We start from the raw sequence: 12,493 nt of genomic DNA, 5'->3' as shown, positions 1-12,493 counted from the left end.
GATCCTTCAATAACTTTATTCTCCCACATTGAGCCATCTTTTGGGCTTTGTAATATTTTACCTGTTTCTTTTTAGGCAATTTGAAGAAATAGAGGCTTTATGGATCAAAAGGATTAACTTTTTGAAGAATCCCCTTTTTCAAGGGATTTAAGCTTACCAAGTCACAATGTATTAACCTCAAAGTCATATATAAAAACCTTATGCAAATATATGCTAAGGGTTTTACAGAGCTCTGTCCGCATTGTTCATTGGGATTAAAAACATCTTTTGAGATTCATTCAGTGGAATGGGACTTTTGTGTCTATTAATTTCCGGAGGGCATCTTTCACATCTTTATTCCTCAGGCTGTAGATCAGAGGGTTCAGCATAGGGTTGACCACTGTGTAAAATACAGAGGCCACTTTGACCTTTTGCCTGGAGTTTTTGAAGTAGGGCACACAGTAGAGGGAAAGGATGGTCCCGTGGAAGATGGTGATGGCAGTCAGGTGGGAGGCACAGGTGGAGAAGGCTTTGCGACACCCACTGGCAGAATGGATATTTAGTACAGTCACGAATATAAAACTGTATGAAGTGAGGATGATCAGCAGTGTACTCACCTCATTGAAAGTGGCAAAGCCAAAAAGTAGCAGGTGGGGAATGAGTATGTCTGAGCTGGAGAGAGCAATGAGAGCTGTGTATTCACAGAAAAAATGGTTGATTGTGTTATGTCCAGAAAAGTTTAGCTGGAGAGCATAGCAGAGGAGTACCAAGGGACCAAACATACCCCAGAGATATGACCCAGACACCAGCAGGGCACAGAGCCTCTGCGACATGACCACTGAATAAAGCAGAGGGTTGCAAATGGCCACAAATCAGTCATAGGCCATCACTGCCAGCAGGAAGGATTCCATCACCACAGCAGTGCAGGACAAGAAGTACTGCAACATGCAGCTAAAGTAGAAGATGTTTTTATCCTCCATGACCAGGTTCTCAAGCAGCTTGGGAGTAATGATGGAAGAGTAACAAAAATCAACAAACGAAAGGTGGCTAAGGAAAAAGTACATAGGAGTGTGAATTTGGGGTTAATCTTGATGATTACTATCATCCCAAGATTTCCTACCATGGTGATAATGTACATGATCAGAAACAAGAGGAAGAGAGGAATCTGAAGCTCTGGGTAATCTGTGAAACCCAAAAGGGCAAAGGTCATCTCCACACTCAGATTTCTTACAGCCATCACCACAGTGCCCTTGAAAGGAGGTTGGGGGTCGGGGAGGGGGGTGTTGGGGAAGAGGTTGTTTCTGTCAAAGAGAAGTTTTGTGGAGTTAGTGACAAAAATGCATGACATTTTTTGTAGACATAAAAAGAGAAGCAAGAGTTATCCTTTCCATACAGAACATGCCTCATGCAGATCACTGCTAGGGGTATAAGCAGTTTCTGAGCTGAGACTCTGAAATGTCTCTGCATTTCCATTGCACTTTGTGTTTCCGTAAGAAAGAAATACCATATTGCAGTGTGTACATTCACACATTTTCTAGTAGCATAATGTACATAATTGATAGTAAAAGTTTGTGCGTAAATGCATAAACTAGTGAAGAAGTCTGAAAAAAATGTGAACTCTTTGCCCTTGAACATATATTGCTATTATACTGTGCCTATACACACAAATCAGTTAAAATCTTTAAGAGGGTATGTTTCTTTTCTAAGGTCACAGCAAAACAAAACAAAACAAAATCGAAGGTCAAAGCAAAATGTTAGAGAAATCTAGGAAATAGCATAGCAATCCCATCTTAATATCTTTTGTTTAGTAAAGGCTGCTTCTCTCATCAAGTAGGTGAGTTCCTGAGGATTCAGAAGGACAATGCATCCTTTTGACTTGTGAGGGGAACGTACACTTTATTAAGATTTAGACCCAAAATGTTAGCTTCTCTTATAGGTCAGGCATTGTATAGATAAGTCTTATGGGACCCAAGATTCACCAGATAGGAGTCCTCTCAGAATTAACACATTCTCATTTTTGCAAGAACGTTTATATGCCAACCTCAGGTGTATTTAAAGAAGATATGAATAAATACCTATTTCCAGCTGGTAAGTTTATTCTATTTTTTTTTGTAAAATGATTGGAAATTGACTTAAAGCCAAATGTTTCCATGAGTGTTAACTTTCCATGAATGTTAATTTCATTAATAAACATTAATATTGTTGGCTTCACAATCCGATAGCATTTATAGTGACTTAATATGAAAAATAAAATAAAAGAAGGTCCTAGTTACCATATCAGGAAAATAATATCCCCACCGTTTTGTAGAAAACCTAAAAAAACCTACCTGCTACAGAGAAACAGACCACTACCCCCTGTTTCTCTGTAAGCTGAGTATGACTGGGGCACCAAGGCTGTTGTATCTAACCCTGTAGCCCTGGGGACTCAAACTCTAGAGAATCACTAGCAACTTATTCCTCACAAGCATCAAAACAGGTAATTAAGCCAAAAGCCAGGTGATGTGTAGAATTTTTAATGACTAAAATTTCCTTGAAATTACATGGAAAAATTGCAGCTTGAAATTGATTACCAGGCTTTGTTGGCACATAATTAAAATGCCGTCTGGATGAATAAAAAACTAAGGTGAGATAGTATTTCCCTAACCCTGCTTCATCTACCCCAAATTTCAGTGGGCTCCTTGATTTTGCAAAGGCCATTATACCAATTTTAGGCGTTACTCCTACCCATTTACAAAGTTACCCCAAAACCTGTCTTTTTGAGTAGGTCCTGAAACAAGAGAAAACTCTAACAAGTCTAGTCTGTGATGCCAGCTGCTGTGCTATTTTCACCACATGACCCAACCTACGTAATTACCATTGAGCTGTATTTGCAAACAACGAGTTACTCAGAATTTTGGATAAGCCTCGATAGTGAATTAGAAATCATGTCTTTAAGGGATGCCTCGTGGCTCAGTGGTTGAGCATCTGTCTTTGGCTCAGGGTGTGATCCCGGGGTCTTGGGATCGAGTCCTCACTGGGCTCCTCGCAGGGAGGCTGCTTCTCCCTCTGCCTGTGTCTCTGCCTCTCTCTCTCCATGTTTCTCATGAATAAATAAATAAATAAATAAATACTTAAAAAAAGAGAAATCACACCTTTAGAATTTTAAAGAAAAGCATTAACCTCCTTTGCAGATAGCTATTCACCTTTTGAGAAACAGCTTCTGATTTTTTCATGGAGCCTAATAGAGACTGAAGGACGTGACAGGAGGCTACCAAGTTACTCTGCAATGTACACTCCCCATCATGAACTGGATGTTGTCTATCTCACTAATCCGTAACATTAGGCATGCGCAGCAGTTAGCAACACTCCTGTTCCTGAAGACAGAAGTAGATTGCCTGAGCAAGTGATCCAGATACCCACGGTCCATACTCTTGTTGTATTGCTTTCTCCTTCAAAGCCTGAACTTGTAGTCTCATGAGTCATTCCCTATGATGACAACCCAAATATGGAAGAAAATACCTGGGCTTTATTTTCCGATGTTTCTGCATAATATGATACTCTGGCACCACATGGGAAAACAAACCATTGTAGGGCTCCAATCCTGCCCTGTAGTGTTCCAGAAAAACAGCAAAGAAGGAAAATTCATCTAATATTCAGAAATTCAAGAAGGATGCTTGTGATGTTGGAGTAGTTTGTTGTTGTTGCTGTTGTTGCTGTTTTTACACTTGGTTATAAATGGACAAGCTGTGTTATCAATACTTTAGAAGGATGTAATAACCACCTCCAGAATGTGTTATGTACTCTAAGTCTGAAACCAGGATACATGGCTATTTCTCCAATAATTTGTGGGAACCAGAATTTATGGGTCTCAGGGTAGAAATGGAAGCGGCTTTTATACCTACTATCCTTAATGATCCACCTGCTAAATATATGCTCCAGGTAAGTACCCATGAACTGCAGAAGAAGAAGAATGTTTCCACTAGGAAACACAGTCATGGATCCACAAAGCTGGAATTGTGACTCATTTCACAAAAAAAAAAAAAAAAAAAAAAGCACCAGGAGTGATGCTACATAGATTCTGAAGTAGAGGCACAAAGATGCCTTACAACTTCCACCTCCAGGCGCTACACACTGTACTGAGATCACCACATAAGGAAGCTAGTATAACCTACAAGCAGATAAGAGCCTCTGTGGGAGAAACTGGGGTGCTGCAGCCAGTCTGCACTAAGTCACCTAATGGAGGAGTGACGTCATTTAAAGTTTTAAGCCCTAGGGGAGCTCCCGAATGATTGCAGCCACATGATGAGCCCAAGTGAGACTGACAGAAGAATCCTGCAGTCAGGAGCTCCTTGATTTCTGCTCAGGTCATGATCTCAGGGTCATGTGATCAAGACTGCATTGGGCTCCACACTGGGGATGGAGCCTGCTTGAGATTCTGTCTCTCCATCTCCCTCCACTCATACTCTCTCTATCTCTCAAAAAAAAAAAAAAAAAAGAAAGAAAGAAAAGAAAAAGAAAAAGAAAAGAAAAGAAAAAAGAAATTCCTGTTTGCCCACAAAATGGTGAGAAAGAAGCATGTGTTCATGCTTGTAGCCACTAAATTCTGTGTTTTTCCCTCAGCAAATGATATATGCTCCATGTTATACTTTCAACTTTAAAGCCCTAAGTGGCTGATGAAAAAAGTATATATTTGCTTTTCTTTCTTTTTTTTTTTTTTTGGAACATTACATTACAGCTTGGATTAAAGACCGTTTCATAACTTTCTGCTCTCTCAGCCCCTTCTCTCCCCTGGTTGAAAAACTTCATCTTTAACTGGATGATTTTCATTCCCACATAATTCATTTTGTACCTATGTGAATACTCATGATGAATACATAGTATTTGTTGTACTTTCAAAGTATATAAATGATATGGAGCAATATTTCTGAGGTTGAAAACAAACTGGTACATTTTTTCTACTACAATCATTTTAACTTGTAAAGAGTTCAATCATATGATTATAACCATTCTTTTTAAAAAAGATTTTATTTATTTATTTAAGAGAAAGAGAGCTAGCAAGAGAGAGACGGAGAGAAAAAGCAGGGATGGGGGGAGAAGTGAGAATTAGGCTCTTCATTGAGCAGGGAACCGGTTGTGGGGATGGATCCTAGGACCCTGGGATCAGTTTTGTACAGTTTAGTACAGGATCATGACCTGAGCCAAAGGCAGACGCTTAACTGACTGAGCCACCCAGGTGCCCCTATAACCATTCCTTTTATTTCTAATTAGGTTATTTTCAATTTTGTCATTATATGCCACATGCAACTGAACACTTCTGTACATCTCCTTTTGTGCATATGTGCCTGAGTTTCTCCAGAACAAAATACATCTGCAAAATTGGAAAATGCTCACCTTGATAAGCACAGTTATCATTGTGAGCATTTCACAATGTATATAATTGTTGCATCACTATGCTGTACACCTGAAACTAATATAACATTATATGTTAACAATATCAATCAAAAAATAAAATATAGGGGCACCTGGGTAGCTCAATCAGTTAAACTCCCAACTCTTGATTTCAACTCAGGTCATGATCTCAGGGTTGTGAGATCGAGCCCTATGTGGGGCTGCATACTGGGGCATGGAGCCTGCTTAAGATTCTTTCTCTCCCTCTGCTCCTCCCACACTCCCTCCTCTTGTACTCTCTCTCTCTTTCTCTCTAAAATAAATAAATACATCTTTAATATTTAAAAAATTAAAATTTAAATATAATATATAGAAAGAATATATATATGCAGAGAGAAAGAATTGCATGCAGTTTAGAAGGCAAGAGAGAACACCAAAATCCATTATCTTTTGTGCACTATATGCACTTCTAAATACTTTCTACCCTTTCTACCCTTTCTCTCATCTCACAGCTTGTTCTGAACATCAGCCAAGGTTTTTCTTTTAAAATTTTAATTAGACCAAATCAGTCTTATAAACCCCTGCAGTGATTCCCTATTTAATTCGAAGTAAAAGCCAAATTTCTTAAAATGTACTAAAAAGCCCTGCTTGATCATGTTTCCTGCCTTTCTGACTCCCTGTCCTACTTTTCCTCACCTGGCTCACTCTTGCAGAAACTTTATCTGCAAAGACTTAAGTGATTCAAAGGTATTTTAAAAGGCTAGTATATTAGCACCACAAGATGACAAAACTTTTATTTCTCTATTTAAATGTTTCATATATTTACAAAACTGTGCTCGTTACAAAGTTTGTGCAATTATTAAGGTTTCATAATTAAAATCACTTTTATTTTAAACATAATTAAAATCATTTTTATGATTATTCAAATCGTTGCCAATGCAAGAAAGGAGAACCAGGAGTTCATTTTATAGGCTCTCTATGGGCTCCATACACGGTTAGATATGAGTCTACACCAGCAGAACTTGTTTAAAATAAAATCTGTTGGGCTAAAGTCTTGCTACACAGACTGTGGTCTAATGGCTGTTATCACCAGCATCGCTTGGACATTTATTAGAAATGCAGAATTTTGGGCCCCTAACATGCCCACTGCACCAAAATCTGCATTTTATAGCCCCCCCCCAGATGATTTGTATGAATAAAGTGCAAAAATCACTAGTTTTGATACCTTTGGCTTAATAGAAGTTCTGGTGATTTGGCAAGATATATGACTAAACTAAAAATAAATAAATGAACATATGTATTTTTTTCTGCCTTTCTCTTCATGGTTGCTGATCTCCTCCTTTCCTCTTTTATTCACAAACAACCTAAGTACAAAGAGAATTCATCCTTTCTTCATTGGTAAGCCAATGTACCACAAAGTATATAATAAATCAATTAATTCTGTAGGGTAATGACTGATAATGCTTACTTTGTCATAAAGGTTGGAAGAGGAGTGTATTTATTTTGTATCCTTTAAAAACACAACACTGCACACACATGGAGAAAGAGAATCATACAGTCCTCCCTGGTGCATTAAAACAGAAAGTTGTTTCATTTCCCAGAGAAAAACAAACCTTGAGTTGCATAATCTGGAATTTGTGCCGTACAGTATATTAGCAATTAGAATAATATGGTAAAGTTATGTGGAATCTCTAATTTGTAAGTGAGGAAAATTAAAAGTAGGGTACCTACTTATTTTATGTTTCATAATTATTTGTTTTCATATGTAAAACCAAGGTTCTTGTCATGTTTGCAGTATAAAATGAAATTAAAAAGTCATATTTAAGATAAGTACACTTGCTTTTGGAGATGCAATTATTATTATCTCTAAGGTGATATAGAGCAACAATATTGCATATCTGCAGTGTATACCCTGGGAACCTTGTGTGGTACAAACCATGATTAGCAAGAAAGAAACAAACATAGCATTTTTATTTTATTTATTTTTCCCAAGTCAGTCACTGGGTTAAAACCAACAAAGGAAAAAAAAAAAAAAAAAGAAAAAGAAAAAAAAATTAAAAAACAAAAAAACAACAACAAAAAAAACCAACAAAGGAATAATTGATTATTTTAAGATTTTATTTATTTATTTATTTATTTATTTATTTATTTGAGAAAGTGAGGAGGCAAGAGAGAGCATGAGGCAGGAAGGAGGAGAGGGAGAGGGAGAACCGGACTCATTACTAAGCAGGGAGCCCCAACGGGGAACTCAGTCCCAGGAATCCCAGATCACTGAGCTGAAGACAGACACTTGCTTGACCAACTGAGCCACCCAGGTGCCCCTGAATAATCAATTTTAGAGTCCATTTCAATCAAAACACTTGCAACCATGCCATTTTGTCTGGCAGATGATGCTATGCCAGCAAGCAAAATGTGCAATTAACTAAAGATTAACCTTTAAAAGCAAAACAGGAACCATACAAACTATGCTTGAAATGTAGTACAACATTCACTATGTTAGTAAACAGCATCTACGAAATCAGGTTTGACACATCAGATTGTGAGACCTGTGAGATAACTGATCTGATTTTTTTTGTTTTTGTTTTTAGTCCCTTTGGTAGTCCTTTAATAAATTCATGTAAAATAACTTTTACTTGATATTTAAAGTTATCAGTTTCACATCACTTCCTATACTATAATAAAAGTAGAAGAGGCCCTTGGAAGAAGGAACAAAGAAGTCGGCCAGGTCTTAGAAAGAGCACCTCCAGGCTCATTAACTAATTCTTCCATATTTACATTCCTACTTGGCTACCAATTTTCAGAAATCCTCCATAACCTTAATATTCTCAATTGCTTATATAGTACTGAAGAAGAGTTCAAAAGTGATTTACCATGCCAATAGGCAATTCAAGAGATTTGGATTTTATGGTCTGATATTTACCTTTGAATAAGTTTCTTAGAATTGCTGCACTAAATTACCATAAATGTTGTGGCTTAAACCAGGGGAAATGCATTGCCTCATAGTTCTTGAAACTAGAAGCCTGAAATCAAGGTGCAAGTAGGGTCATGCTCCCCCTGAAGATGCTAGGGGAGAGTCCTTCCTTGCATCCTCCTAGGGCGCCCTGATTGGTAGCAACAAAATCCCAATCTTCACAAAGCCTTCTCTATGTCTCGTTTTTTCCATTTCTTATAAGGACATCCTCACTGGATTTAGGGCCTGCCCTAATCCAGTGTGATCTCACCTCAATCATTATCTTAATTACATCTACAAAGATCCTATTTTTCAAATGAGGTTACGTTCTTTTTTTTTTTTTTTTTTAAAGATTTTATTTATTTATTCAGGAGAGAAACAAAGAGAGAGGCAGAGACATAGGCAGAGGAAGAAGCAGGCTCCATGCAGGAAGCCTGACATGGGACTCGATTCCGGGTCTCCAGGAACACGCCCTGGGCTGAAGGCGGTGCTATAGCACTGAGCCACCTGGGCTGCCCTCAAATGAGGTTACATTCTGAGCTTCTGGATGTTCATGGATATTTTAAGGGATGCTTTTCAACTCACAACACTATGTTACTTCACATATGATTCATGGCTCTTTTACTAAACATTTAAGTGAACAGAAATAAAATGACCAAATAAGTGGCTTATTACAACAATAGATTTTAAAATCCAGTGAATTGACTAAACAATTTAAATAATCATCTCTACAAGAAGCATCAAACAATTCTCAATACAATAAATCAAACCTCTGATGGAAATACAAATCTTCAACAAAATTGTATTGAGTGATTTATTAACTTCCTGACACTCTCCTTCACGTCTTTATTTCGGAGGCTATAGATCAGAGGGTTCAGCATAGGAATCACCACTGTATAAAATAAAGAACCTATTTTGACTATGAGCCATGAGTTTTGGGAGTTGGGCACACAATAAAGGAACAAGATAGTCCCATGGAAGATGGTGATGGCAGTCAGGTGGGAGGCACAAGTGGAGAAGGCTTTTTGGCGCCCACCAGCAGAAGACATTTTTATGACCGTGACAAAAATGAAAATATAAGTAGTGAAAATGATGACCAGGCTGCTCACTTCGTTGAATATGGCAATGACAAAACAAAGCATTTGGCTGATGTAGGGGTCAGAGCAGGAGACAGAGACAATGACAGAGTGCTCACAGACAAAATTATTTATGACATTAGACCCACAGAAGGATAATGTCAGGAGAAAACAGGTGAGTGTCAGGGAAGAGGCTATACCCCATATGTAGGGCCCCGCCACTAACAACGCACACAGCTTCTGGGACATGACAACCGTGTAGAGTAGAGGGTTACAAACAGCCACAAATCGGTCATAGGCCATCACTGCCAACATGAATGTTTCTGCCACTGCACATACACAAGCCAGGAAGAACTGCATGATGCAGCCTACGAAGGAGATGGTTCTGTCTTCCACAACCAAATTCTCCAACAGTTTGGGTGTAACTGTGGTGGAATAACAGAAATCGACAAAGGACAAGTGGCTGAGGAAAAAGTACATGGGGGTGTGGAGTCGGGGACTGACCCTGATGATCATGATCATGCCCAGGTTCCCTACCACAGTGACTATGTAGATGGTCAAGAACACCGATAGCAAGGGAACCTGGAAGTCTGGATATTCCGAGAAGCCCAAGAGGGTGAATGTGGCTCCAACACTCTGATTGCCTTCTGCTAACAACATGATGGGTGTCGGAGAAAGACCTGAAATAAAATAAAATAGTAGCAATGATAACAACAATCACACATTTCTATGACATTTGCCATGTGGCAGATATTGTGCTAAAATATTAAAATATATTGATTCAGATCTTCCAATAACACTGTGAATTGTAAAACAAGTAGTCTCATATTTTACTTAAGGACAGGAACTTACTAAAGTTAAGGAACTTATCTGAGGTTACACGGTTTATGAGCAGGGGTTATGAAACTGATCCTGAGTAACAGAACACGAATTAATTTAGGGACAGAGAGAAAACTACTGTACATTGTTGTAGAAAATATGTATCTTTCACAGTTCCGTCATTCTGAGGATGTGTGCTTTTTCAGTTCACTAACATAACAATGCAAATAAGCTTAGCACTCAAAATTTTAAAAGAAGGATCAGAAGTAAAACGTTAGAGGCAATAATACCTCTACAGTCAGGACGTTCAAATGGAAGCTCATAGGGAAGGCAGCCCTTAGAAGCCACCACAAGAATTTTCAAGTTTTCAAAAAATACGGGGATATAGACAGAACATAGTCCTGCCTCCTTATGCTCAAGCTTTCCACTGATTCTATCCAAATGTTACAATAATCTCCTCAGTGTTCCAAAAACAATGTAGTAAACTGGTAAAATAAATAAAGTTGCATTTGTGTCATGAAGTCCCCTCACTCCTGCGTTTTATTTCCTACTTAACTGTATTCTCACGTCACCGATGCTTTCAACACACTCATCTAGATTCCATAATTCTACCTTGTAACTATTAGTATTTAATCTGAAAATGTTATTATTCATAATAATATTAAATACTTGTAGAATATCTGAATTGGAGAACAACTTAAAATGTGTTTTGCTCAAGCCTCTCCAGCTAGAGAATAAGGTAGTAAACACCTATGGTTACATAATCACCGGAAAATTTCTAGTGGGGACATTGGTTTTGATTAAAGCCACATATATGATTACCTTGTTGTGAGTCATACAGTCTTTGTTTATTTGTACCTGTTATTTTGAGAAAGCAAAGCACCTTGTGTTCACAAGCAGTTTATAACCACATAAGTATCTTTAATCATTTAACAGTAATTAAGAAAATAAATTAACCAGTAACAGGCACTTGTTTGAAATGTTTAGATTAAAAAAGTCTGTATTAGCATGATTTTCATAAATAAAAACACTATTTTAGTTTTTAAAAACTATTACCTCCTTCATCACTAAATGCTATTTGTTGATACTTAAGAAAATGTATTTTCTGTGTGCAGAAAAGGAATGGGTTGGAGAGTGACAAAGAGCTAATGAAAGAAGCATGTGCTTGGAACCTAGATCTAAATTCAATTTCAGGGTTTGTCATTTACTATGTAATCTTTGGTGAATTACTCAAATTCTCTGAGCCTCAATTTTGTCAGTAATAATGAAGTGATGATACATATTGTACTAGTGTCTAAGTATTAAATTAGGAAATGATGTTCATGTACTTACCACAGAGTCTGAAAATTATGGAATCCGGGCGATGTGGGTTTATGCACTCTCCCTCTTTTAAAAAAATTCTTAGTGCTATGACTAATTAATATTATTTTTAAGCTGTTACGCTATTAAAAATAATCTAAGAAACAGATCAAGGGCCAAAGTGGGCAGCAGCAATAGACACGTGGGTATAATTTGAGACTCCACAGGGAAGCCCAGGTTTCCTTCCTGAGTCTCCTCTTCACCCTGTTTCTCTTATTTTTGCCAATTACCGTCCTTCAGTAAGTTCTATTTCCCCCTTTGCTTTCTCATTATTGTCTGACACTTTCTTATCCTCCCTTCCTATTCTCAGGTTGGCACCTATGGGAATTTAGCAAACTGTCATCATTGCTCAGGTGGATTATAGCCGCCGAGGCACAGCCAGCCTTCCCGTAGTGCTGCTAGCTTGTGTGGCGAGAACATCAAATTCCTCTTCCCTTGATTACTGTAGCTGTTAGGACCCTCTTTAGCTCTGAAAACTTGGATTTCTTTCCATTAGCTAATTCATCAAATCTAAATGTCTCTGTTCAGTTTTGCCTAAAACCTGACCCTAACCATTCCCTAGCACCCAACCTTGTTTCATGCCAATATCCTCAGCTGATAACACATGGCCATTTATCTGGCTTACTTGATTTTTTCTTTGACCTTACAATAACCTCTTTTCTCTGGTGTACTGATGCCCCGCTTGCAACAAATGCAGCGTTAAGTGAAAACTACTATCACAAAGAAACCTTTCCTTTTCACACCAGCAATAGTTTCCACCTTCTTGGCATACCTACAGACATTACAGAAATCAAAATTTCATGACCTATTGTGTTACTCTTATGTTATACATATGATTCTTATCTCTTTCTATGAAATCTTGAGATGTTGAGGACAATCTCAGATTTATAATATTTTTTTTAAGTTCTCGGTGTGACTATGCTATGCTAGGCATATGGTGGAT

The 12,493-nt window shown here is 37.9% G+C and overlaps 2 protein-coding genes across 2 annotated transcripts; both read right to left on the bottom strand.

Moving 5' to 3' along the window:
- Nucleotides 1-278: 278 nt before the first annotated feature.
- Nucleotides 279-1,189, bottom strand: LOC112912008 (olfactory receptor 5D14-like). The gene is given in 2 exon segments (XM_025988734.2): nucleotides 279-1,054; nucleotides 1,057-1,189. Coding segments are annotated over 2 exon segments (909 nt in total).
- Nucleotides 1,190-9,087: 7,898 nt separating this feature from the next.
- Nucleotides 9,088-10,032, bottom strand: LOC112912009 (olfactory receptor 5D13-like). The gene has a single exon (XM_025988735.2). It carries the CDS (start codon nucleotides 10,030-10,032, stop codon nucleotides 9,088-9,090), a length of 945 nt encoding a protein of 314 aa, XP_025844520.2.
- Nucleotides 10,033-12,493: the final 2,461 nt, after the last annotated feature.

This window comes from Vulpes vulpes, chromosome 5 (genome assembly GCF_048418805.1).
Source record: "Vulpes vulpes isolate BD-2025 chromosome 5, VulVul3, whole genome shotgun sequence".
NCBI lineage: Eukaryota > Metazoa > Chordata > Mammalia > Carnivora > Canidae > Vulpes > Vulpes vulpes.
Note: the sequence above shows the minus strand (reverse complement) of the source record. Positions and strands in the feature narration are given on the sequence as shown.

Bases quoted from the DNA above. Each gene is read 5' to 3' on its own strand.
- LOC112912009 (XM_025988735.2), bottom strand. From the start codon at position 10,032: ATGTTGTTAGCAGAAGGCAATCAGAGTGTTGGAGCCACATTCACCCTC.